The sequence below is a fragment of the Gracilinanus agilis genome, chromosome 4 (assembly GCF_016433145.1).
Source record: "Gracilinanus agilis isolate LMUSP501 chromosome 4, AgileGrace, whole genome shotgun sequence".
NCBI lineage: Eukaryota > Metazoa > Chordata > Mammalia > Didelphimorphia > Didelphidae > Gracilinanus > Gracilinanus agilis.
The window spans coordinates 133,236,403-133,260,567 of NC_058133.1; the positions used below are offsets into that span (position 1 = coordinate 133,236,403).

At 36.7% G+C, this 24,165-nt stretch overlaps 1 protein-coding gene across 2 annotated transcripts; it reads left to right on the top strand.

The window, feature by feature from the left end:
- The first annotated feature begins 380 nt into the window (after positions 1-380).
- On the top strand, positions 381-19,957 carry CNIH4 (cornichon family AMPA receptor auxiliary protein 4). Of its 2 annotated transcripts, none has more exons than XM_044671938.1 (5): positions 381-488; positions 2,481-2,549; positions 8,951-9,063; positions 15,723-15,863; positions 19,225-19,957. In XM_044671938.1, the coding sequence occupies exons 1-5, from the start codon at positions 420-422 to the stop codon at positions 19,250-19,252; spliced, it is 420 nt and encodes a 139-aa protein (XP_044527873.1). In that variant the 5' UTR covers positions 381-419; the 3' UTR covers positions 19,253-19,957. The 2 variants fall into 2 exon arrangements, with proteins under 2 accessions (XP_044527873.1, XP_044527875.1); XM_044671940.1 differs by lacking the exon at positions 381-488 and adding an exon at positions 4,421-4,503.
- Positions 19,958-24,165: the final 4,208 nt, after the last annotated feature.

Sequence of the window (24,165 nt, forward strand, 5' to 3'; positions counted from 1 at the left end):
TTTTTTAAAACATAAAATGTCTAGAAAAGGGTACTCTTCTTAAGCGGAGTTGGCCTCTATGAAATGCTTGGGGCTTGGGGCTTGGGGCGTGAATGCCTGGACCGCTATCCTTTGGGAATTATCTTGGCCCGAGGCTGTGGTTTTCTACTCCGCATTTAAACAACTGCGGGCCCAGCCCCTAACAGGCGTCAATAAAAGTTGTGGAACTGAAGGGGGTGGAGAACTACCCAAAGCGCTACCGACCCAGAGCTTCCCAGCATGCAGTCGGAGCTGCCTCGGAGCCAAAGCCTGTAAGGTATCGTCATATACTTTACAGACTACCACTCCCGGCATGCAACGGCACGGGGGAGGCCGTCGGTGGGCGGTTCCGCGTACGGTAGCCGGTTTGGCGGAACTGACGGCGACGAAGGCGCCGAAGGATGGAGGCGGTGGTTTTCGTCTTCTCGCTCATCGATTGCTGCGCCCTCATCTTCCTTTCCGTCTATTTTGTATCCTTGCCTCTAGTCGGCTGTCCTGGCCGGGATTCCGTCCGCAGCCTTCGGGTGTGGCGTGGCGGGCCTCAGGCCTGGGCAGCGGGGAGCCCTAACCTCGGGGTTGAGCGGGCGCGGGCGGGGAAAGTGAGGGGCCGCCGCGGAACCGGGGTGCGCGCGGGCCAGGGCTCGTCGAGAGCGAGGCGGACTGGGGGTCGGGGGTGGGTGTGTCGGGCACTGGAACTATGGGAGCCGCGGCTCCGATGCTGTGATTCAGGCCTCTGTTGGGGAGGCTGGGGTGTCTCCCCGGCTGGGCCCCCTCCCTGCCCAAGTCCCAGGTGCAGCTCTGCCGGGGATGATTAATTACCTTGGTCCGTCCCTCCGCGCTCTTCTGGGAGGAAGGTTAGGCTTTCCCAGGAGCATTTTTTGCGGAAAGAATAATCTAGCAGCGCTGGGTCAGGCAACGTGGGCTCAGGGATTCAGTGTGATCCCGAATGAGACCCCAGCCTCCCCCCACTGTGGCTGGTCCAGTGCTAGGGAACACTCTTGTCATTCCTTTAAACTTCGTCCTCCTTTGTTCTCCCGAGTGTTGTAGGCCAGGCATTTCATGCCCCAAGCTCATTTTCCACTGGAGAGCCTTTTTCTTTGCAATAGCATCCTTTTTCTGGATGTTTTATAGTTAAAACTTCTCGAGAAGTCAGTTTTGAGGAGATTGCAGATCTATGTTAGTTAAACCACTCCCATCTGTTTTGTAACTTCTCTTTGTATTTCCCTAAAATGTGACACTTGATGTTGGCTACTAGTCTCCTGAAGATTTCTTATATGTTCTTTCTTGTTACAGTATTTATACTGTGTCCATGCAAGGCAGAAAGTAGCTGAAACTCAAGACTGAGCTAAGTGGCACTTTAGAACCGAAAAGAAACCGGCAACTCTTTATCTCAGTGCTGTTACAGCATTCAGTTTTATTAACAGTATTGCATAATAATGGAACATCACATTGTGATTAAAGTTAAACTAGAACTGCTTTCTATTTTATTGTGCTTAGTATCTTGAAAATAATAAGTTACCTATTCAGTAATTGTTGAATATATTAATGAATGGTTTAGAAATTAATATTCCTTCTCACTTTTTTAAACTTGTGAGAGTTTAGATCATGGATTTTTAACCTTTTTTGGGTCATGAACTTCTGTCAGTCTGCTAAACATCTGGACCCTTTCTCAGTATAATGTTTTTAAATGCATAGGATTGGAAAGAAAATAATTTCTGTTGAAGTAATAGTTAGCAAAATATATTTTTTAAATTTCATGGACCCCAGATTAAGAATTCCTGTTGTCCAGACAGAATTAAACCTTCAGTTTGTTAGCTTCTTGCATTGTTGTTTTTTTGGTTAGTTTAAAATAGTTGTAAAATTCTTTTAAAAAAAATCTGTTTTTTTTTTTGATACAAGACATGCCCCAAACTCCAACAATGAATATAACAAACTCTTATCCTCCAAAGTGCTTTTTCCCAATGCAGTTAAGCAAAACCATCTAAGTGTGTTTGTAACTTATAGTACTTATCACTTTTCTTTAGAATGGTCAGCACAAAAGCTAGGTTATTGGAGGTTAAGGAGACAAGGACATTGAGGAAATATAGGCAGAATAATCCAATTTCTTCTTAATTTTTAAAGTAGATGTTACTTTACCACTTTTATAATTTCATTTTGGATCTTGTTAATCCTCTCCCTGTTTTTCATGTTATGTTACATTTAGGAGACCCAGATATAAATAGAGAGTAACAGTAGAGCTATCCATGAAAAGGAAATAGGGGTAACAAATGAAAAATGCAAGTTGTCTTAATAATCCAACTTTGATATTCTTTGGTAAGGAAATAGCAAAGTTTTTATAAAGTCAAACTCCATTTTACCTTTGAGCAATGTGGATTATATACTTAGCCATTTTCTAAGGCTTTAAAATGAAATCATTGAATTATTAGAGTACAGATTTAATTGTTCCTTATCTTGGTTTTCAGATAATCACATTATCTGATTTAGAATGTGATTACATCAATGCTAGGTCTTGTTGCTCAAAATTAAACAAGGTAAGATGAAAAAAACACCTTATCTTCTAATATTCTAGCCAATAGGAATTATAGTTAGCTCTCAATATCCAGCAGCAATGAAAGGGAAGAGTTGATTTTAAAATATTGTTCTTTAAGTTTGCATTATGGAGAAAATATTTTAAAAACAGTATCAGAAAGACAGTAAGCCAGAATGAACTGAGGCTTTCAGAATAAAAAAAAAAAATTCCAAGGGCAATAAAGAAAGTATATTTGATATAGAGCTACCAGGGAATGGCTGAATCTATATGTTGGGGCAGATACTATAATTATAATACTACCAAGTGAGAAAGAGAAGGGAAATGAAATACCCAGTTATTTTGCTTCTGCCTTTTCAGTTGAGGAAAATGATCCTCAAACTGATACGGGTAGGGCAAACTTGGTGAAGAAGAAATTGAAACTTGAGTTAAGCAACTAGATAGGAAGAAAGCATACTTAGCTACTTTAACTTTTCAAAGAATCATGGCATTTAAGAATTTGAAGGGACCCCAGAAATATTGTAATTCATCCTAGCTGTGTGACTCTGGGCAAATTACTTAACCTTGATTGCTTTGCCTTGACATTCTTCTGCCTTAGAAATGATATCAAGACAAAAAGTAATGGTTAAAAAAAAAATGAGGGCAGCTAGGTAGCACAGTGGATAGAGTGTGAGGCCTGGAGTTAGGAGGACCTGGATTCAGATTTGTCCTCAGATACTTCCTAAGCTGTGTGACCCTGGGCAAGTCACTTAACCCAATTGCCTAGCCCTTACTATTCTTCTGCCTTAGAATTGATCCTTAGATAGATGATAAGGGTTTAAACTCTGCCCCCCCCCCAATATAACAATTTTTTATTACACCAGGCTATCTTTCCAAGATTAAAAGTTAACTTTATAAATATGGAATGAAAGAGATGTGACTTAACAGTAGTTTTTACGAAAAAGACTTAGGGGTTTTTGTTGACTCTAAACTCAATTAGAGTCAACAGTATGGTTTATCTCCTGAAAAATTCTAATATGACTTTAGTTTATATGATTAGAAGGGTATTTCCCAGAATGAAGAAAATATTTGTACCCCTATACTCTGCTAGTCAGATCACATGTATTATTTAGTATATTCATTTCTAGATGACACATTTTAAGAGGGACATTGAACAAGATGGAAATCATCTGTGATTCGAAGGGACTTGAAACCAGGTCAGAGGAGGATTGGTCGAAGTAACTAGAGTTGTTTAGCCTGGAGAAGAGCAGACTTGATGACAAAAGTATCTGGCCTCAAGTATTTGAAGGATTGTAATGTGGGAGGAGGATTAGAGCTTATTCCTAGCTCCATAGGCAGAACTAAAACAATGGAACCTACTTACAAGATATTTCATTTCAGTATAAAGAACTTTTTAACAGTCAAGGCTGGCCAGAAATATAATGGCCGGATTCAATAGGCAGTGAATAACATGATCATAACTTTAAAGTTGCAAGAGATTGCAAAGGTCATTTAATCCAGTCCTCATTTTACAAAGGAAGAACTGAGATTTAGAATAGTTAAGTAATGTAGTTAAGTGACTTACCCAGGATCACACACGTAGAAAGAGGCATGACCTGGATTAAACTCAGGCTGTCTGATTCCAAAGCCAGTGCTTGTCACTGGAAGAGTTCAAGCAAAGGCTAGATGACCATTTGTCATGGTTATTCCTGTGTGTAAGAGATTATCTGGGGACCAGATGACACCAGAGTTTCTTTCCATCTCAGAGATTTGATTAGTTCTGATATCTCACAATACTTGATGTAATAAAACATCATTAAGAATGTTTGACATGAAAAAAATCTGACTCTTAAGCTCCTCCTTTTTTCCTCCTTCCCTTTCCCATCACTGTTGCAGCAAAGGCAAAGTACCTACCTGTGGAGAGCTGCTCTCTTTCTCAAGTCTGTTTCTTTCATCTTGGAGTCTCACATCTTCCCTGGGTGAGGATGATAATCGAAAGGGCAATCACTCTCTAAGACATATTACTATTATGATAACCTCTTTGAAAGGAAATATGTATATACCCACACATGTACACACAATGAAAAATAACACTTATAGGTAAGGATGATAAGAATCAGCCTGAACCAGCTACAGTTCATTTTTTAAATGTTCACTGAGTGTTTACACCTCCAATTGGCAAACAATACAAATCAAGACTTGATGGATTGTTTTATTGATTGTCTAGGTTTAAGAAAGGAGAATATATTAATAATGCAGATTAAGCTTAGAAATGTGTCATTCATACTCTATCACCCTCCTTATTAAACATTTATCAGTTCATTGCTGTTTATTGACCACACTCTGAGTGTATATAAGCCAGAAAAAATTCAGCTTATAGTTAGACCAAAATAGTGGGTATTTTTGTTTAAAAGATTACCTTTAATTTAGCCAGAATTTTATTTTGGTAAAAATATTTGAATGGCATTAATTAAATTTAGCTAAGTTAAACAATTACTATTGGTTCTTTGGGAAAGGTGAAGGTACTATATACATCCTTGACTTTAAAAACCATTTTCATGTGACCTTTGCAATTTTTTCCTACTGAAATTTCCCCAGCCCATGATAGAAATAAAATTAAACTTTTAAAGTTGGATTTTTTAACCAACCATCTTATTTACCTAGTTATCATATTTACTGAATTGTTAACTGTTTCAAATAAATGATTTTTTGGTTAGTTGAGTAGTACATTATTTTTGTTTAGTGAATTGGATTTTTTTTTTTTTAACCCTTACTTTCTGTCTTAGAATCAATACTGTGTATTGGCTCTGAGGCAGAAGAGTAGTAAGGGATAGGCAATGGGGGTTAAGTGACTTGCCCAGGGTCACACAGCTAGGAAGTGTTTGAGGCCAGATTTGAACCCAGGACCTGCTGTTTCTAGGCCTGGCTCTCAATCCACTGAGCAACTCAGCCACCCCCAGTGAATTGGATGTTTTGTGGGTTTACTTCTTAAAACTGAAAAAAAAAATTCGAGAGGGTCATTCCTTGTCATCCATTTAAATCAAGGGTCTGTGAACTTCTTTAATGACTTTTTTTTGATAACTGTATTTCAGGAAATTGATTTCCTTAATAAAATTACTCTGAGAAGGGGTCCAAAAGCTTCACCAGACTGCCAAAGATGTCTGTGACATAAAAAAAGATTAAGAACTCCTGATTTAAGTAATTTTAGAGACATCTAAACATTGGCAGTTCTCTAGTGTCTAGAGTAGAGAGTAACTAATTATAGCATGTATATACCTATTTAGAATTTGACAATCCTTTTGATTTTAATGAGAATTTTATGAAATTGCTTTGCCTAGAGTTCCCCTACCAGAGTATGCTCTAGTGTCTTGTGTCATGAGCCCACAGCTCTTTTGGAACTAATGATGGCACTTGATCCCCTAGGGTACCTAGCTACCTTCTTTTTCTGCCAAACATAGGGATGCTGTTAATAGAAGCAGCAGCAGCAGCACTACCACCACCACCGCCACCATCACCACCACTTCCATCTCCATCTGTTTTTCCCTGACCACATCTCCTATCCTTCTTTTTGTTGTTGCTAATACTGTCACATTAACTTCCCAAGATGGGATTCTATCTTTCTGGTACTCTGTCAAAAATTCACAATAGAACTTCAGAATTAGAGGGGTCTCTGGAAGCCATCTACTCCAACTCATTGTTGGAAAAATCAAGCAACTACCATCACACATTGGACAAGGAAGGACCCTACAACCTACCAAATCTGTCCATTTTACTTTGGGGCAGTTCTTAATCATTAGAAATTTCTTACTGATGTCAAGGCTAAGTTTGCCTTTTTACAACTTCTACCTATTCTTCCTAGTTTTGCTCACTTTGCTCACTTAAACCAAACTGAGTAAGCCTAATCCCTCTTCCTCTTGACAAACTTCAGATACAAGAAAGCTATATTTCTTTTCTCTTTCCCATAAATTTTCTGTTCTTCTGGCTAAACTTCTCTATTTTCTTCAACCAGTCTTCATATTTTATGATCTTTAGTTCCTTCACCCTCCTGGTTGTCTTCCTTGGACACTCACTGGCCTATCAATGTCCTTCCTAAATTTCGGTATCTAGAAATATTCCAGATATCTGACCAGGGTACAGTAAATATGGAAGGTCTTTTCTGTGATTTTTTTATGATAGCGATATACTTTTGACTCATGATATTTGCAGTCCCCTCAAACTCTTTGCTGTTTTTCAGATGAGCTGCTGTGTTATATTTTTGAAGTTAATTTTTTTGAAACCATATATATGAGTATAATATATGTTTATCCTCATTACATTTCATTTTATTGGATTCAGACAAAGAAGATAAGATCTTTTTTATCTTGATTCGCCATCCAGGGCAGCTGTCTCTTCTACTTTTGTATCATCTGCAAAATTGATAAAGTTATCACTTATACCTTCCACTACATGATTCATAAGAATATTATGTAGCCCACAGACAAACATAGATTCCTTGGAATTACATTAGAGTTCTGTACAAGTTGATATCAAATGATTAGTGACTATCCTTTCAGTCTTTCCTTTAAACCATTTCAAAATCCATATAACTAGGCAGACATCTAATCTATATCTCTCCATCATTTTCATAAGAATAGCATGAAGAATTGTATTAAAATACTTTGCTAAAGACTAGCTAAACAGCATTCCCCTGATCTACCAGTTTAATGACCCTATATAAAGAAAAGAAAATTAGTGTAAATAAATGTTGCCAACTGCTGAACTGGATTATAGATTTATTAGTGGTCTGAAAATTTGAATATACTTTCAGAAAATGTGAAAGGATCAAATATCTTATGGTTTGTCCCTAGGGAGTAAATTATCCACTGGAAGGATCTGGCTGATTGGGAGTTATTTTAGTATTCACATTTGTTTAGCTTAAAAAAAATTCTTAAAAAACAATAACATAAGTAAATATAAAACATTTTATTAGGTTCTTATGTTCTTACATCTCCTATTCTTCCTTTTCCCCATTGAGAGCCCAACCACAATGGTCAATGCATGAGAAATAGTTATAAATGAAAAGAAAAAGATACCAAAAGTGTGTTGCCATGTTAATGTAATAATGTGATTTTCAGGCAAAAGAGTGGTAATGACCAGATAAGTGACTTGCCCAGGGACACACAACTAGGAAGTGTCTGTTGAATCCAGGACCTCCATCTGTAGGCCTGGCTCTCAATCCACTGAGCCTTCTAGCTATCTCCACAAGAATATAATCTTAAATTTAAATCCTGGCCCTGCTGCACCCTCTCCTTCCAAGTATTGACTTTAAGCTTTACTTAGGTTCATATTTTCCCTTGAGTGGAATGGTGGTCAGTGGATAGAGAGCTGGTGTTGGGACCAGGACCACCTGAGTTCATGTCTTACCTTTGACACATCCACATTGTGTGAACTTGGAAAAGTTACATCACAGTTTCTAGGCCAGAGGCAACCAGTGTGGGGCTAGAGTTCATCAGAATTAGATTAAAATGGAATTGAGACATTTAACAAACAAATTAAAAATATAATAAAACAAATAACATGACATTTTAAAACTATGTCATTCTACAACTACAGGAATCTCATATATGGATTAGTGGCCTCTGGTTCTATACCACTGCTTTAGGTAACTTAAAAGTAAAACTAGGAGTGTGGGGCAGCTGGGTGGTTCAGTGGATAGAGAGTTTCTCACCTCAGTTATTTTCTAGCTGTATGACCCTGGGCAGATAACTTGACCCTAATTGCCTGGCCCTTATCCATCTTCCCTGGAACTGATACTTGGTATCAATTCCAAGATGGAGGTAAGGGTTTTAAAACAAAAAACAAGAATTTGTAAAGAAGGTGCTGGCCGGCTTGGTTTGGCAGAAGTTCCTCACCAGGATCTTCCTATGCCATAAAAATCACTGTCCCCGTCCCCCTCCAACTGTCCCCTAATTTGTAAACCAGATTCCTTTCTCCCAGTTAAAGCTTTCAGTCTGTGTGGTAAAATCAAATATGAAATTTATTATATTTAAAACATCCTTGAATTGGTCACATAGATAATAAATTGGTTGTATTGGCAGGTGAAGCTGCTTGCATATCTGAGGCATCTGCCCTTGGGTAAAGTCCCAAGACCAAACAGAATGGAGGTTCTTTTTTTCTTTTTCTTTCTTTTTTTTAAAATCCATACTTTCCATTTTAGAATTAATACTGAGTATTGGTTCCAAGGCAGAAGAGGACTAAGGGCTAGGCAAAGTGACTTGCTAGGAAGTGTCTGAGAGCAGATTTTAACGCAGGATCTCCCAATTCCAGGTCTGTTTCTCTATCCACTGAGCAACCTAGCTGTTCCAGTATGGAGGTTTTATACATTTATAGAATTGGCTACAATCAATATGAACAAAGAGTAAGATATTTTTCCTTCTTTCTTTTCAGTGGGTGGTACCAGAATTGATTGGCCACACTATTGTTACTGTATTAATGCTTATTTCATTGCACTGGTTCATCTTTCTCCTTAATTTGCCTGTTGCCACCTGGAATATATATCGGTGAGTACAACATAGTTATTTCATTAGGGCAAGTTTTTTTAAACCCTTACTTATTGTGTATTGGTTCTAAGTCAGAAGTGTGGTAAGGGCTGTAAGAAATAAAATTAAAAATATCATGCTTTCAAAGGGTTTATTGAAAGCCATTTAGAAAAATGAAGCCACGTGCCTGTTGAGTTATTTTAAAGGGACCTGCCATTTACCTGCTCCTCCCATCCTTCTGCTCCACAATCACAAAAGAGAGAGTACCAACGTAGGCACTCACTATTTAGCCTTCTGTTTATGTTATTAGGTAATTGCCTATGTCATTTATGTAAGCCAGGAATCATGGGAAATGTAGTTTGAAGTCCCCTAAACTTCCACAGGAAGTTTACATCAGGGACCTCAAAATTAGTTCGAGGACCCCCAAATTTCCAATATCACATTCCCCCTGATGATCCCTGGGTGCCTAGTCACCCCAAGGGATCACTTTACATAATCATCTTGTACCCACAAAGGTCTTCTAACTACAATAGTTAGAGATAAGAGGGAAATGGAAGAGAGAGAAAGTAAAATCAATGTTTTGCTACGCACATTGACGAAAAGCCATTTAGGGGTCAGTCCCCTTTGGCATAAGTGTGTACATTCAAAACAAATGCATTCAACTCGCCTTAGTTCAATCAACTGCACCCCAAAGTTCATTTTGGATCTTCTTGATGCAGTGTAGGTTTCTGTAGGCATCTTCATGGTGCCTTCTCCAAACAGGTTCGTTGTCTGGATTCTGGGGAGATGGCAAATTTCTTATCCTGAAATTACTCTCAAAAGAATTTAAACTTTACATTATAGATTATAATACATACATTCTGATTATAAAACATATTCCCTCCTCCCCTGAGGAGAATTAATAACACATTCTCCCCTGAAGAGGGTACCCTCAGATCATCTAAGGATACATGGCTGAGTTATGAGGTTATATGAAATCAATTGGCAAAAGAAATAATGATCCAAAAAATCCAAATAAAAGAGAAAAAAATAACTTGTGAATGAAATGTAAAATATTAAAGTGCAAAAATGTAAGGAAAATAAACTTATAACAGGTCCTTGAATCAAGGCCCAATTAAAGTGATTTAAGAAATTGTGAAATTACCTATTTCAATAGCTATGACTACAGAAAGTTACCACACTTATATAAGAGAAATAAATGAACCAAATTTGTGTGCAAGGGAGGTAGGTGTCTTTCCCTGGTTTGATTTGCTTACACTTCTCAGTGATAGGGTAAGCCGTAATGATAGCCAACCTTTGGTGCTTGATTAGGGATGAAGCTCAAGGAAGTCTGGCTTTTAACATATGTCAGAAAAGCTGCAACCCTGAACCCCAAACACTAGTTTCAAGCCCTTCAGTATTAGCTTCTTAGAAGTTCCTCAATCCCATCTCGATTGGTATGGTCTGTTTAACCTTGTGCTCCTTGGCACTTGTGCAGTTTCTCATCAATCTCATTGGGATTGGTCGGTCGTTCTCCATGACCTTGTGCCTTTTTAGCACTGTTTAGTGGCTCTTATGTTCCCGTCTCCTGGAATCAGACAGAAATCATTATGTTTATGCACTGCATTTTGTTATCTCTTTCTTGTTTAGTGGGCACCTACTTTCTTTCTGGTACTTTGCTATTACAAAAAAGTAAAGCAATGAATATTTTGTTGTAAATGAGGCTTTTTATTCTATTTTTATTCTATTCCTTTGGGTATGGATCTATCAGTGGCATCTATGCCTTGAAATTGTCTGGACATTTCAGTCATTTTTCAGCAAATTCCAAATTGCTTTCCAGAATCATTGGATTAAATCAGAACTCCAGTAGTAGAGTACTAATGTGCTTATCTTCCCACAGTCCCTCCAACATTGACTATTCCTATCTTTTATTATCTTTGTGAGTTTTCTGGTGAGGTAAAAATACCAAGGGATGTTTTGATCTGCAGTTTTAAAAATTTAGTGTCTTAGAGCTTTTTCATGTTGTTAATAGTTTGTAATTCTTATTTTGAGAATTGTTCGTTTAAAACTTTTGACTACTTAACCATTAGAGAATGACTCTCAATTATATATATTCATGTTAATTTCATTTACATCTTGTATATCGGACTCTGACCAAGGATATTTTTTGTAAAAACTTTTCCCTTATTATAGTTGTATTGATTTTGTTTGTTTAAAGGCTTTTTGGTATCATATAATCTAATTTATTTAAAATTTTTAGTTGCCATTATCCTTTGGTTAAGAATTCTCACCTATAAATATTAGTGATAATACCACCCATTTTTCTCCTTATTTTGTGTGCATGATGTAAACTGGTGTATTTTTTTTAAACACTTACCTTCTGCCTTAGAATCAATACTCTGTATTGATTCTAAGGCAGAAGAGTGGTACGGACTAGGCAATGGGGGTTAAGTGACTTGCCCAGGGTCATACAGTTGGGAAGTGTCTGAGGCCAGATTTGAACCTAGACCTTCCATCTCTAGGCCTGGCTCTCAATCCACTGAGCTACCCAGCTGCCCCCTAACCTGGTGTATTTTTAAGGTATCCATTTGGGATTTGTTATGGCATTTGGTTGGATTATATTTATTTATTTATTTGTTTGTTTGTTTGTTTGTTTGTTTTGCCAAGCATTTTACCCAATTTTTGTCAGAGGGAGTTAATCCTTAAGTAATTTATGTTCTTGGTTTATTGAACATTGGGTAATTGAATTTAGTTATTTCTGATTCCTGCTTATCTAATTTGTTCCACTGATCTTTTCTTTTTTTTTTTTTAACCAGTACAAAATGTTTTGATTGTTAATGCTTATAATATATTTTAGATCTGGTCCCTTCTTTTCTACTGTGTTTTTTATAGAAGTCTCATACATGTACCCACCAATTTTGAACTTGGTGCTAGATAAATTGAGATCCTATCAGTTCTTTTTCTTTTTTTTTGAAATAGCCTTTACCTACTGTTTAGAATCAATACTGTGTATCGGTTCCAAAACAGAAGAGCAGTAAGGGCACTGGGAATTAAGTGGCTTGCTGAGGGTCACCTAGCTAGGACATATCTGAAGTCATATTCAAACCCAAGACCTCCTGTCTCCAGGCCTGGCTCTCTATCCATTGAGCCACTTAGTTACCCTGACCCCAAGACTTCTAAAGTGCTTTTTCATTCTGACTATCATCCCATACAAGAACTATAGTGGGGACTGAAATCTTTAATCTCTAGGGCTCAGATATCCTCTTAATTAATTGCAAACCATAATCAGGAGCTTAATGCATACAAGTGTCTACTTATCTTATTGGAAGATGAAGTATATATGGAAGAAATTAAGAGCTTTGAAGCAGTTACCTTTGTACTTGCAGTTAGATTGCAACAAGGGAAGGGTCTCCTGTAGATTACTTTCAGCTTTCAAGTCCAAAGGTCCCTGTTCCTTGTAATTACATGAGGACAGAATGCAATTAGGTATATTTGAAGGATAGGTTCTAAATGAATACTTAAGAAAAATCATCTGTGGATCTCAAGTTCATTAGGCATTTAAAAATAATTTATCTCAATTTATCAATTAAATATTTATTAAATACCTACTATGGACAAAGCTTTTTGCAAAACACTGTTTGAGAGACATGAAAAATTATAAAATGTGGTCCCTGGCCACAAGGACTTCATTTCTAGAAATAAGATGTAAATAACATGGAAAATTCCAACACTTTACAAATATCATCTCATTTTAGCCTCACAACCACCCTTAGAATTATTATCTCCATTTTTCAGATGGGGAAACTCAGGCAGACAATGGTTAAGTAACTTGACTAGCATCTCACACCTGAGATCTCACATCTGATTGAGACTGGATTAACATTTAAATCTTCCTGATTCCAGGTTCAGTGCTGTTATCTACTATACCCCCTAATTGCCTAGGTAGGTTATGAACTCATTATAGAGTTTGACCTTAATTCTGTAGGTCAGTGGTATCAAACTCATATAGAAATGAGAGTCACTAAACCATATATTAGAATCTTTGAAGGTCTCATATTGACTGAGAAAACCACATATTAATACCATCTATGTTTTATTGTATTTTTATTTATTTTTTGAAATATTTCTCAGTTTCATTTTCATCTAATTTGAGATGCTTACTTGACACTTCTGCTTTAGGCAATGAACAGCTTATCCTTCCCAGGAAGAGGAAGAGGCACCAAGTCCAAATGCCCTTTGGGCACTCCTATGACTAAAGGAGTATCTAACATGAACTCTAGACTAGAATAGTTTTTGGTTGAGGGAGGGATAGTTTTAGGATCATAGATCTGCATCTGGAAAGGATCTCAGAAGCCAGTGATTTTAGTCTTCTTATTTTACAGATGAAGAAACAGGCCTGGGAGTTAGTCATTTGACTTACTGAGAGCTCACAGAAGTAGTGTTTTGAAGATTTGAACCCATGTCTATCTATCCTCTTAACTCTTTCCTAGGCTTCTGTAATATTAATTTTTTCTGTCTGAGACTACTACCAACTTATCTTGTCTATATCCTGTTTGTCAACAGTGATCTTCCCTTATTAGACCCTTAGCTTCCTGAAAGCAAGCATTGTTTACTTTTGTTTTTAAAGTTTGGGGATTTTTTGCCTCTCTTTATATCCCCAGTGCTTGGTCCAAGGGTTTCATAAACACTAATTGACTGGTTGATTAATTCACCTTCTTTATCCAAGTAATTGTCAGGTCTTGTTGATTTTACCTTCACAGTCTGGATTACCCCTGCTCATCTGCCATCCAGATGATATGAGAACAGTTTCCTTTCCTCACTTATACCTTTTATCCATCTCGATTGGGGCAGGTTTCTGTGCTAATGCAAGGATTTGGGAGTGATTGGGGCTCTCATGCCTGTCAGCTGGCTTGCTTTCATACTGTTTGACCAGCTGTTATTATGTATTGAGAATGTCTAGGAATTGCTATAATTTTCTATAAAAGCTCTACACATTTCTTCCCCAAATTTTTAATATAATAATTTCTGATTGTTTTCCTTCTTCTAGTCCCTCCTGTTTTTGTTTCCTCTAATATGAGGCTACCAATTGATACATCTACCCCATGGATCCGCTAGTGTGAAGAAGCTGGAGAAGCTCCTTCTTTTGTGTAGAGTAAAATAGAGCCTCTTCTCTTTAGCTTTTCACTGTAGCTTGAGCTGACCTTTCCAGATCTCCTGTCTAAACTCAGCTCTGGCCCACCTTTCAAAACTTAAGAGTATGTTATTAAACTTTCATTATTTTATGTTCTGGCCAGATTGACCCACTTGCTAGTGGGTCAATTATGTGGCATCCCTCATGTCTGGAGTGTAGTTCCTCTTCACCTCTGCCTCTGAGAATCTTTTGCTTCTTTTAAAGTTCATCTCAAGTACCTTATCCTATAGGAAGCTTATCCTGTCAATTCTGCCCTTGCCTCAGAAACCAATGTCTTTGGTTTATATTTAATTTCCTCTATACATGTGGTTCCTTCCAGTAGAGTGTAAGTTCTTTGAAGACAGGCACTATTTTATTTATGTCTTTGTATTTTCCCTTATGTTTCATGTTTCCTTTATGTTTATGTTGATGCTGTATTAATCTTCTTAAAAATGTCACTTTTATTGTTTTGCCTTCTTTAAAACCTTCTGTTTAATTCAATAATTTATTAAGTTATATTACTGTGCAAGGTGCTAAAGATGCTCTTTCCAATGGAGTATATGAAGGAGGATAATGAGAAAAATATCATTGAGAATTAGAAGGAATCATATAAACCTTCCCCAAAACTTGGGGAATGTTCTCATTTTGAGGTGGGAAAAACAGCCTTGGGAAAAGATAGTGATACTGTTAATAGAAATGTTAAAATAGTGTATATGTGTGTGTGTGTGTGTGTGTGTGTGTGTGTGTGTGTGTGTGTGTGTGTTGTGTGATGTGTATGTGTCATATACATTTGTCATGTATGTGTTTACTTACAATAATAGCTGATATTTATTATATACTACTCTAAGGCTTGTAAAATGCTTTAATTACATTATCTCATTTGATCCTCACTAAAATCTTGTGAGGTAGGTGTTATTATGATACCCATTTTACAGATAAGAAAATTGAGACAGAGAGAGTAGGCGACTTGTCTGGCATAATTCAGGTACAAAGTGAAGTAGAATTTGAATTTGGTATTCTCTTTTCCACGTGCTTTATTCAGTATCCCAATCTGCCTAAGACTGAATTTGAACATAAGATTAGCCACTTATAACTTTGATCATAATAAAAATGAAATGTGACAAGTTATCCTCATTTATATGACTCATTTTTAGAGGAATCATGAGCATAAAAATAATTTTTTCATGGAGTTGTATTAAAAAATCTTTTAATTGACTTGCAGTCAGTGAGAATATTGCTATTTGGACTCTTTACATTATTTTAAGGATTTTATTTCTTTATAGTCTTCATATTTAGAATTCTTATGGCATATTAAACTCCGTATTTTATTAAGCCATTCTATAATCATTGTACACAGTTTTTTTCTTTCCTTCCTCTTCCCTCCTACTCCCTTCTATTGCAAATAGTTTTGGTAGTTAATATTTTTGTTCAGAAGGGTTGACTTTCCTATTAGTAATCTCTTTACAGTATATTCCTAGTAGTAGGATTTAGTCAGAGGGCGATGAACATTTTTTATTCTCTAATCTCCCAGGTTCATTATGGTGCCAAGTGGGAATATGGGAGTGTTTGATCCTACAGAGATACACAACCGAGGGCAATTGAAGTCCCACATGAAGGAAGCCATGATCAAGCTTGGTTTTCACTTGCTTTGTTTCTTCATGTACCTTTATAGGTAAGTCTGATATCACTGGGGTTTTCATGTATTCCAGGGAAGGCCACTTCTTTAATGTTTGAGACATTAGAGCACAGAAGATTTTTGCATTGATACTGAAAGCAAAAACGACTTGAATTTATTTTAGCTGTGCAGAATTATCATTGTTATTGTATCTATATTCCTTTTTTGCTTAGCCTTTTGGAAGCCAATGAACTGTCAACATGCTTAAAGTTCTATTCACTAGTTAACAATTAAACCTGTTATTCTCATGCTCCTTCGTCTGTGAGTTTTCACTTCATGAACAAAAACCCCTGAATCTGGTTTAAGATTCAGAGTGCCACTAGCACTAGTGCAGCAGCAACAGTGGGCCAGTTTGGCATCCCCAAGATGACTACTGCTTGCCTGGCTTCCAAATTATATTAAATCCAGATTGAGAGACTTGTGTGAGCAATTGGGAGTGATGGGAACTTGAGGGAATCATCAGAAACTGAATAGAAGCATGCATAGAAACCGTACGTGGTTCTTCTCAAAATTTTAAACATGAAATCACTTTACTTTGTCTTCCTTGTTTCCTTTTCCTGTTTTTACCTTCATTCTCTAGGATAAGAGAGTGAAATGATACTTTGTGACTCTGAAAATTAGGATAAGGCATTGTTTCAAAGCTTATGGGGCTTGTTTCTTTTTTTTCCTCTGGGTACCTTTTACAGATTTTAGGTAAACAAAGGGAGTACAATAGGAATAGCATAGATAGACTATTAGAACTGGAAAAATTGGATAGAATATTAGACTTAAAATCAGGAAGTCTTGGGGTTGAATTTTGCCTCTGATACTTGCTACCTGAGGGGCAAGTCATTCATCCTTCTGAGCCTCAGTCAACATTCTGGGACTTTAAATTGAAAATGACTTGTAATGTGTAACAGCAGAAGGACTTCCACTGTTAATGAAATTACAGGTTCTTGATGGACTGATGTATATGTTAAGATTTAAACTGTTAGAAAAACTTTTATGGAACTAAACTTTTATCAGCTGCAAATTCTTAATGGTTAAATTACTATGATGCAATGAGCAGCTTTATAAATTGCCACTGTTTGGGCCACTGAGGCCATCAGAAATCATAGCTAGCATTTATTTAAATAGCATTTTAAGGTCTACCGTGAACTTTACATAAAAATTATTTAAATCTTATAAATGTGTGAGATAGGCACTACATTTTACAGATGAGAAAACTGAGGATTAGAGAGATTAAGTGATTTGTTTGGGTTCACAGAGCAAGTAAGTACTAGAGGAGAGATTAGAACCCAGGTCTGATCCAAGTCTAGTACTCTATACAGTTGAAGCTTAGCAAAAAATTATTCCTATAATTGTGTTTCGTTTAAAATTTAGTTAATAAATAGGCACAAGGGGGCAGCTGAGTAGCTCAGTGGATTGAGAGCCAAACCTAGAGATGGGAGGTCCTGGGTTCAATCTGGCCTCAGACACTCCCCAGCTATGTGACCCTGGGCAAGTCACTACTTAACCCCCATTGCCTAGCCCTTACCATTTTTCTTTCTTGGAGCCAATACACAGTATTGATTCTAAGACAGAAGGTAAGGGTTTAAAAAACAAACAAATAAATAGGCACAAGGAGGGGGAGTTTTTCTTACTAGTTTAAAAAATTATTGCCCATCTGTTTTTCTCTTTTTATATCAGATGGAATTAAACATTTAATTCCATCTCTGTATAAAACAGCTTAGAAGTCAGAGCCCTCATGCTTCATTCCATACTAACATTTTTATTTAATGATAGAGATTATGTTGAAATTAGAACTTATTTGGTTTACTTTTCATTATCTACCTTTTTTGCCTTGTTATAGCTTTATTTTGTTTTGTTTTGTTTTTTAAACCTTTACCTTCTGTCTTAAGACAGAAGGGCAGTAAAGGCTAGGCAGTTGGGACTAAGTGACTTGCCCAGGGTCTCACAGTTAGAAGTATTTGAGGACAGATTTGAAACCAGGTCCTCTTGCCTTCAGGCCTGGCTCTCTATTCACTGTGCTACTTAGCTGCCCCTTTAATATCTATATCATTTTCTAGTTTTCTTACCCTATCCCAGTCATATATGTGTGTGTGTGTGTATACATATGTATATGTGTGTATATGTATATATGTATGTATATGTTTGTATGTATAAAACCCATTAGGTACCAAAAATGAAAACTAAAGGGTAAGTAAAATTTCTATTGAAGACTTGCTTCATTCACTTTCATTTCAGCAAACATGGGAATAGATTTGTTCCCAGTGAGTTGGATAATTCTGACTCTCTCTGTGGTTAAATGTTCTTACTTTTTGAATCTTAGACTACACATACTTTTCTTGCAAACATCCTGGGGCTGCGACAATGCATTGAATTGTATGTAGCAGGTATTTGTGTATGTTGTATTGAATGGGGACATGTATATGTTTAGACTCAGTGTGTATTTACAGAAAAAATTGAATTCAGTCCTTCCATAGCTGTTAAAATCCTTTACCTCTGAAAATCTGGCTTAGGTGCAGTTTCCTTCTTCAAGCCTTTTGATGTACCCCTGTTCAAATCTCTCCTTCCTGCTATATATATATATATATATACACACACACACACATATACATACATACACACTTTTTTTTTAACCCCTTAATTTCTGTGTATTGGCTCATAGGTGGAAGAGTGGTAAGGGTGGGCCATGGGGGTCAAGTGACTTGCCCAGGGTCACACAGCTGGGAAGTGTCTGAGGCTGGATTTGAACCTAGGACCTCCCATCTTTAGGCTTGGCTCTCAATCCACTGAGCTACCCAGCTGCCCCCCTGCCTTATATTTTTTGGAGTACTTTATCTTGAATCTAGAACTTCCTTTGACCTGATCACATTCTAGGTACCTGATGCTTAATTTGTATATATTTTATCTCTTAGTAGATTGTAAGCCTCTTTGAAGGGTAGGAATTTTTGTCATCTTTAATCTTTGCATTTCCAGTGCCTTGCTTTTTGCACATGTTTACTGAATTTAATTATCACAAGAATAATGTTTTTGCCTTGTTAAACAAGATGTACATACATATATTGGTGGTAAACATAGCAATTCATTTCTCTTTTAATTCACCTCTATGAGGATTCGTTTTTGAACACCTTTTCTTTTTCACATTGGTTTAGGTCATACTCCCAAGTCTACCTTTAACCATATTAAACACTATGCATAGACTTCAGTATGTTCTGTTTCATGTAAGTCCAGATTTTTCTAATCAAAGCCGTGTTATATGCTGAGCTCTACAGAGTCAAAATAGGAAATCCATTGTGTAGTTGAGATTAATGGTTGGACAACTCTTGTAGGTCCTCCTTAAACACATGTTAACAATAATCTCTTCTCTTTACAGTATGATTCTGGCTTTGATAAATGACTGAACCTGGAAGGAGATGCCTAAGTTGGAGTCTTACACTACAGTGAACAGTTGAGGAGCCAGAGATGAGTTTAGTTCATACCTAGAACCGTGTCCATTAAGCAGTATATTTTTTTCCTCTTTGGACAAAAAAACAAAAACAAAAACAACCTATTTTTGCTGTATTTTTACCACATAAAGTATTTAAAAAACATGAATTGAGTTTTTGTAGATTTGTGGTTCTCAGCCTCAGCCCTAGACCATGTAATCAAGGCACCTATTTGATCTCTTCTCTGTGTTGAAAATCGTCATTTGTTGAAGGAATGGTATTATCATTGAAGAACTGCAAGCCAAAGAAATAAAGAAATAAGTATGACAAGAAAAGTTTCTTGGATTAGCAAAAATGTCCCTATATTTACAGTGATAAGCCAGAGCTTACCATGTCAGGATCAGTCTGGCTAAAAGAAAATTAGCAGCTCTTCTTTCCCTATATTTTTCAATTTCATGTACTTCATATGCATTACAATTTATAGGACTTTCAACTAAAGTTAATTTCACCTGAATGTTAAAAAAGACATTTCAACAGACTTCTTACAGAGGTTATAAAATTTGTTAAGTTGTTTACCCAGAAATAGTGTCAACAATACAAATAGAGCAGGCAAATTTGCCTATCTTGAATTAATCGCTGCTCCTTCCACTTCTCCAATTCCTTAAATACACAGTTTTAATGACTCGCCAATTCTCAATTTGTTTGTTATGGTTCAAAATAATTGAATCCCAGCATTCATTCTTTCTGTATTTTAATGCTTTTAGAGTGGGAATATTTGGTAGGAGATGCGGATTGAATTGTAAACTGAGGATGATTGTAGTTGGAATCACAGTTTGAAATCAAGCCTGTTATTATTTGTCTGAAACCAGATAAATAACTGTTCTGGATGGCTGCTTTTACCACTGCTCTAATACTTTAACAGCTATGCTATAGAAATTATATTTAATTACTCTGTAAATCAGTTGTAGCTGATAAAAGGAATTAACCACATCATCACTATGTGCCAAATCTAGAAGGTCACAATGTGAATCTTTGCAATTGAGAGACATGGTTGTGGCTTTACCGTCTACAGTCAGAGCAGAGCAGCCAAATGTGCTCAGGGTGTGAGATCATTAAGCAATTAATTGTGCTACTCTTTTGCCCAGATTATATCTGGCCATGGCAGTGTTAGCCATTGGCTCTGCGTGAGCCAGTACTACAATTAGGGAAGTGGTATTCTGGCAAGAGATAAAAGCTTCTGTGAAGGGGTAGGTGAATCCCTCAACCAGCAGTCCAGAAACAGTCGTTACAGCTATTCTGTCTGCTTAGAACTTATGCCTTGTAGTCTTCTTGCTCCTGGGTAAAAAGCTACAGAATTATTTTTAAAAAGTGCTATCATTCCTTTCTTTCCCTTCCTTTATAAATCTCTTTTCTTTGTAATTTAAAATTTAAATCTCCCTCCTTTTGCTAATCTGAACTAATTTTAGTTGTTTTTAACTTCAAATTCTCATTACATCCACCCTCTCACTGGCACGAGCTTTTTCTCTTTAAGACTTTTTTTTTTTTTTGAGGAGGCCAGCTGTCAAGTTGGTTAAAGCTGGCAGGTTTGTTGGTCCAGATAAGGAAGGGTTTAGGCAACTCATCTTAATCTTGAATGAATTTTACATCTTTGGGGGGCATTGAAGGTATTTCTCAGCAAAATGACCAGTTCTGCAGTAACGTTATCTCTTCAGTAAGTATTTAACAGAGAAATGCTCATTGCACAGAGTAGTGGCTTATTTGTTTTGAATATTAACTAAACAGATTTTTAATATGCCTAATGTTCTGATTGCTGCTATATCTGTAACATTCAAATATTCAGTTTGGCTTATGGGAGTATCCTACCCTGGCATTCCTCTTCTCTCTGATGTTTGGCTGACTGAGGCCTCTTGCCACACTTAAGATTCATAGGATCACAGTATTGAAGTAGGCCTTAGGGAAGATCATCTAGTCAAATCCATAGCTTAACAAGAAATCCCTTTACACCATATCCAATCATATATCAGGCACTAGTTGAAGACTTCCAGTGATTGATAGAGAACTTGCTGTCCTCAGGCAGCAAAGAGAACTTAATGAACAAGGAAGTTTCCATATTCCAGTCCCAAATCTAATTTTTATATATATCTCTATCTCTATATATAGTAGTTTTTCCTTCTGGATCCAAGCAAAACAAGTTTAATTCTCCATCCACAAGACAATTCTTATATGTAAATAAAAAATACATATATTTCTTTAAAAAACCATTTCCTTTTGGCTTAGAATTAATATTGAGTCTTGGTTCCAAGGCAGAAGAGTGGTAAAGACTAGGCAATTGGGGTTAAGTCACTTGGCTAGGGTCACATAGCTAGGAAGTCTCTGAGTAAATTTGAACCCAGAACCTCCCATCTCTAGGCCTGGCTCTCTGTCCACTGAACCTATCTAGCTATCCTTGTATGTATTTTTAAAGTGGCTAAATGGCCTTCATAAACCAATTCTCTAGGCTAAATATCCCCTTTAAAGAATTTTTGGATGTTATAGTATTAGTGAGGAAATGCGTAGAGCAAACATGTTAAGGATCTAATCTTTTTTCCTAGGCAGCCTGTAAGTCAAACGCATCCAAGCTTAAATTGAGGAGAGAAAAGGTTGATGGATATAAGGCAGCAGATCATGAAGCTCTGCCTTAGATATAAATGGAGTAGATTTCATCCACAAATTATCACTTGAATTTAGTTAACAGACAAATCAGTTCTGAGGTTTGATGGAAGTCCTGGGTCATATTGGAAGTTTCATCATTAAGAAAAACAAGGAGCTTTGGACTTTTCCATCACAAAGACAACAGAAAACTAAGTATTCCATTAACTGTAGGTATGTGATTACTAAAACCACTAGGAAGAAAATACTTTTGATTTGAGCCTCCAGTTATTCATATTTCATCAGAACTATATAATATAAATAATCCTTATCTTTTGTTTCTTTTCAGTCTTGAACTAGCTTCACTCCAAACTTCTTAATAGAGAGGAATACTTGTTCTGATTATAAAGCTTTTTGTTCATGTATAAAAATATAAGCCTAAGATTAAAGCAAAATATGTAAGACAATCTTTTTCCTTGTTAACCTGGGAGGAAGTGACTATTTCACTTAAAATTCAAGATAGATTAAGTAGGGCAAAACTAGGAATTATCTGACATCCTAGGTTTGGGGGGAGATTTCAAAGAGATCAAAGAAATGATAGGTAGCTTCTTGCAGCCTAAGATTCTAGGGAAAGTTGGACAAAAAAAATAATTCTTCCAACTAGTCAGAAAAGGAAGAGCTATTTAAAGATACCAGTGTGGATACACAGGGAACTTAAAAAAAAGATTACATTTAAAAAGACAGAGAAGATGGACATACAGGTAAGTAACTGACAAATATAAATATTTAACAGTCCTGTAAAGAAATGTCAGAAATGTTAAAGCTGAGAATGAGCCAAGAAACAGTAAAAACAAAAGGCTTTTTAAAAGCTTCACTAGGGGCTAAAAAGTGGATAAGATCATTGCTGATGGGACAATAATGGACAAAAAGGCAAAATTATTCAATTTATGAAGTATGTTTTCATAGCAAAGAGAATTATCTTTGGTCTGGGAAGGCTCGGAAAGAAATTGTTAAATTGGCATTGAATTATTAGATAAAAGATATGTTAAAAGAGCATGTAGCACTCCTTAATATTCAAGGTACTCAGCTTGAAAGAATTGCATCCCAAGATACTACAAATATTTGAAGATGTAATTTCTGGCCTGCTGGTGCCCTTTTAAATATTGCAGTGGATAAGATGGTAGAGGTACTTCTAAGTTTAGAAACAGGGAAATGTGTGGATTTTTAAAAAAAGGCAAGTAGGTGAAGTATTTTTTCTATAGGATGATGAAGTTGATTCTATTTCTGTTCAAAATTCCAAAACAATAGTTTGTGAACATTTAGAAATGTGAATGGTAAGCACTAAGAACCAGCATTAATTCATCAAAAACAAATTATGCGGGGCAGCTGGGTAGCTCAGTGGATAGAGTCAGGCCTAGAGACGGGAGGTCCTAGGTTCAAATTTGGCCGCAGACACTTCCCAGCTGTGTGACCCTGGGCAAGTCACTTGACCCCCATTGCCCACCCTTACCACTCTTCCACCAAGGAGCCAAATCACAGAAGTTAAGGGTTTAAAACACACACACACACACACACACACACACACACACACACACACACACACACACACANNACACACACACACACACACACACACACACACACACACACACACACACACACACACACACACACACACAAAATAAAAACAAATTATGCTAGATAAGTGGAGAAAATACATGCATTATATTTTTAAGAAATGGAAAAGAACAACCATATAAAGAATGGTCCAAATCACAAAAAATGAAAAATGAAAATTTGTTTTGTTTTGCATTCAGAAAATTCACAAAAATAACACGTGTTAGAGGGGCCATGGGAAGTTCAGCTTTTCTAAACTATTGTTTAAGCTATAAATCTGCCCAACTCTAGATTATACTCTATTCTGGGTATCACATTAGAAAGAGAATCGTCGGGCCAGAGAGTACATCCAAAGGAGGTGAGTAAAGGTGGTAAGAGGACTGACTACTGACCAGGCCATATGAGCGATTAAATTTAATTTGATGAATGAAAAAATGTCAATTAGATTGGTCTAAAAGTCAGATGTAAATGTATAGTAGCTTTAGGAAGTGGTATGTTTTCCTCTGGTCATCTTCAAGAGGAGGTAAGTGACCTCTTTATGAATGTTGTAGGTGGGATTTTTGTAAATGACTGGATAATCTCTAAATCTCTAGCTCTCATGCCCTTGTATTTTAATTGGCAGAAAGGTTAAATAAGTAAATGTT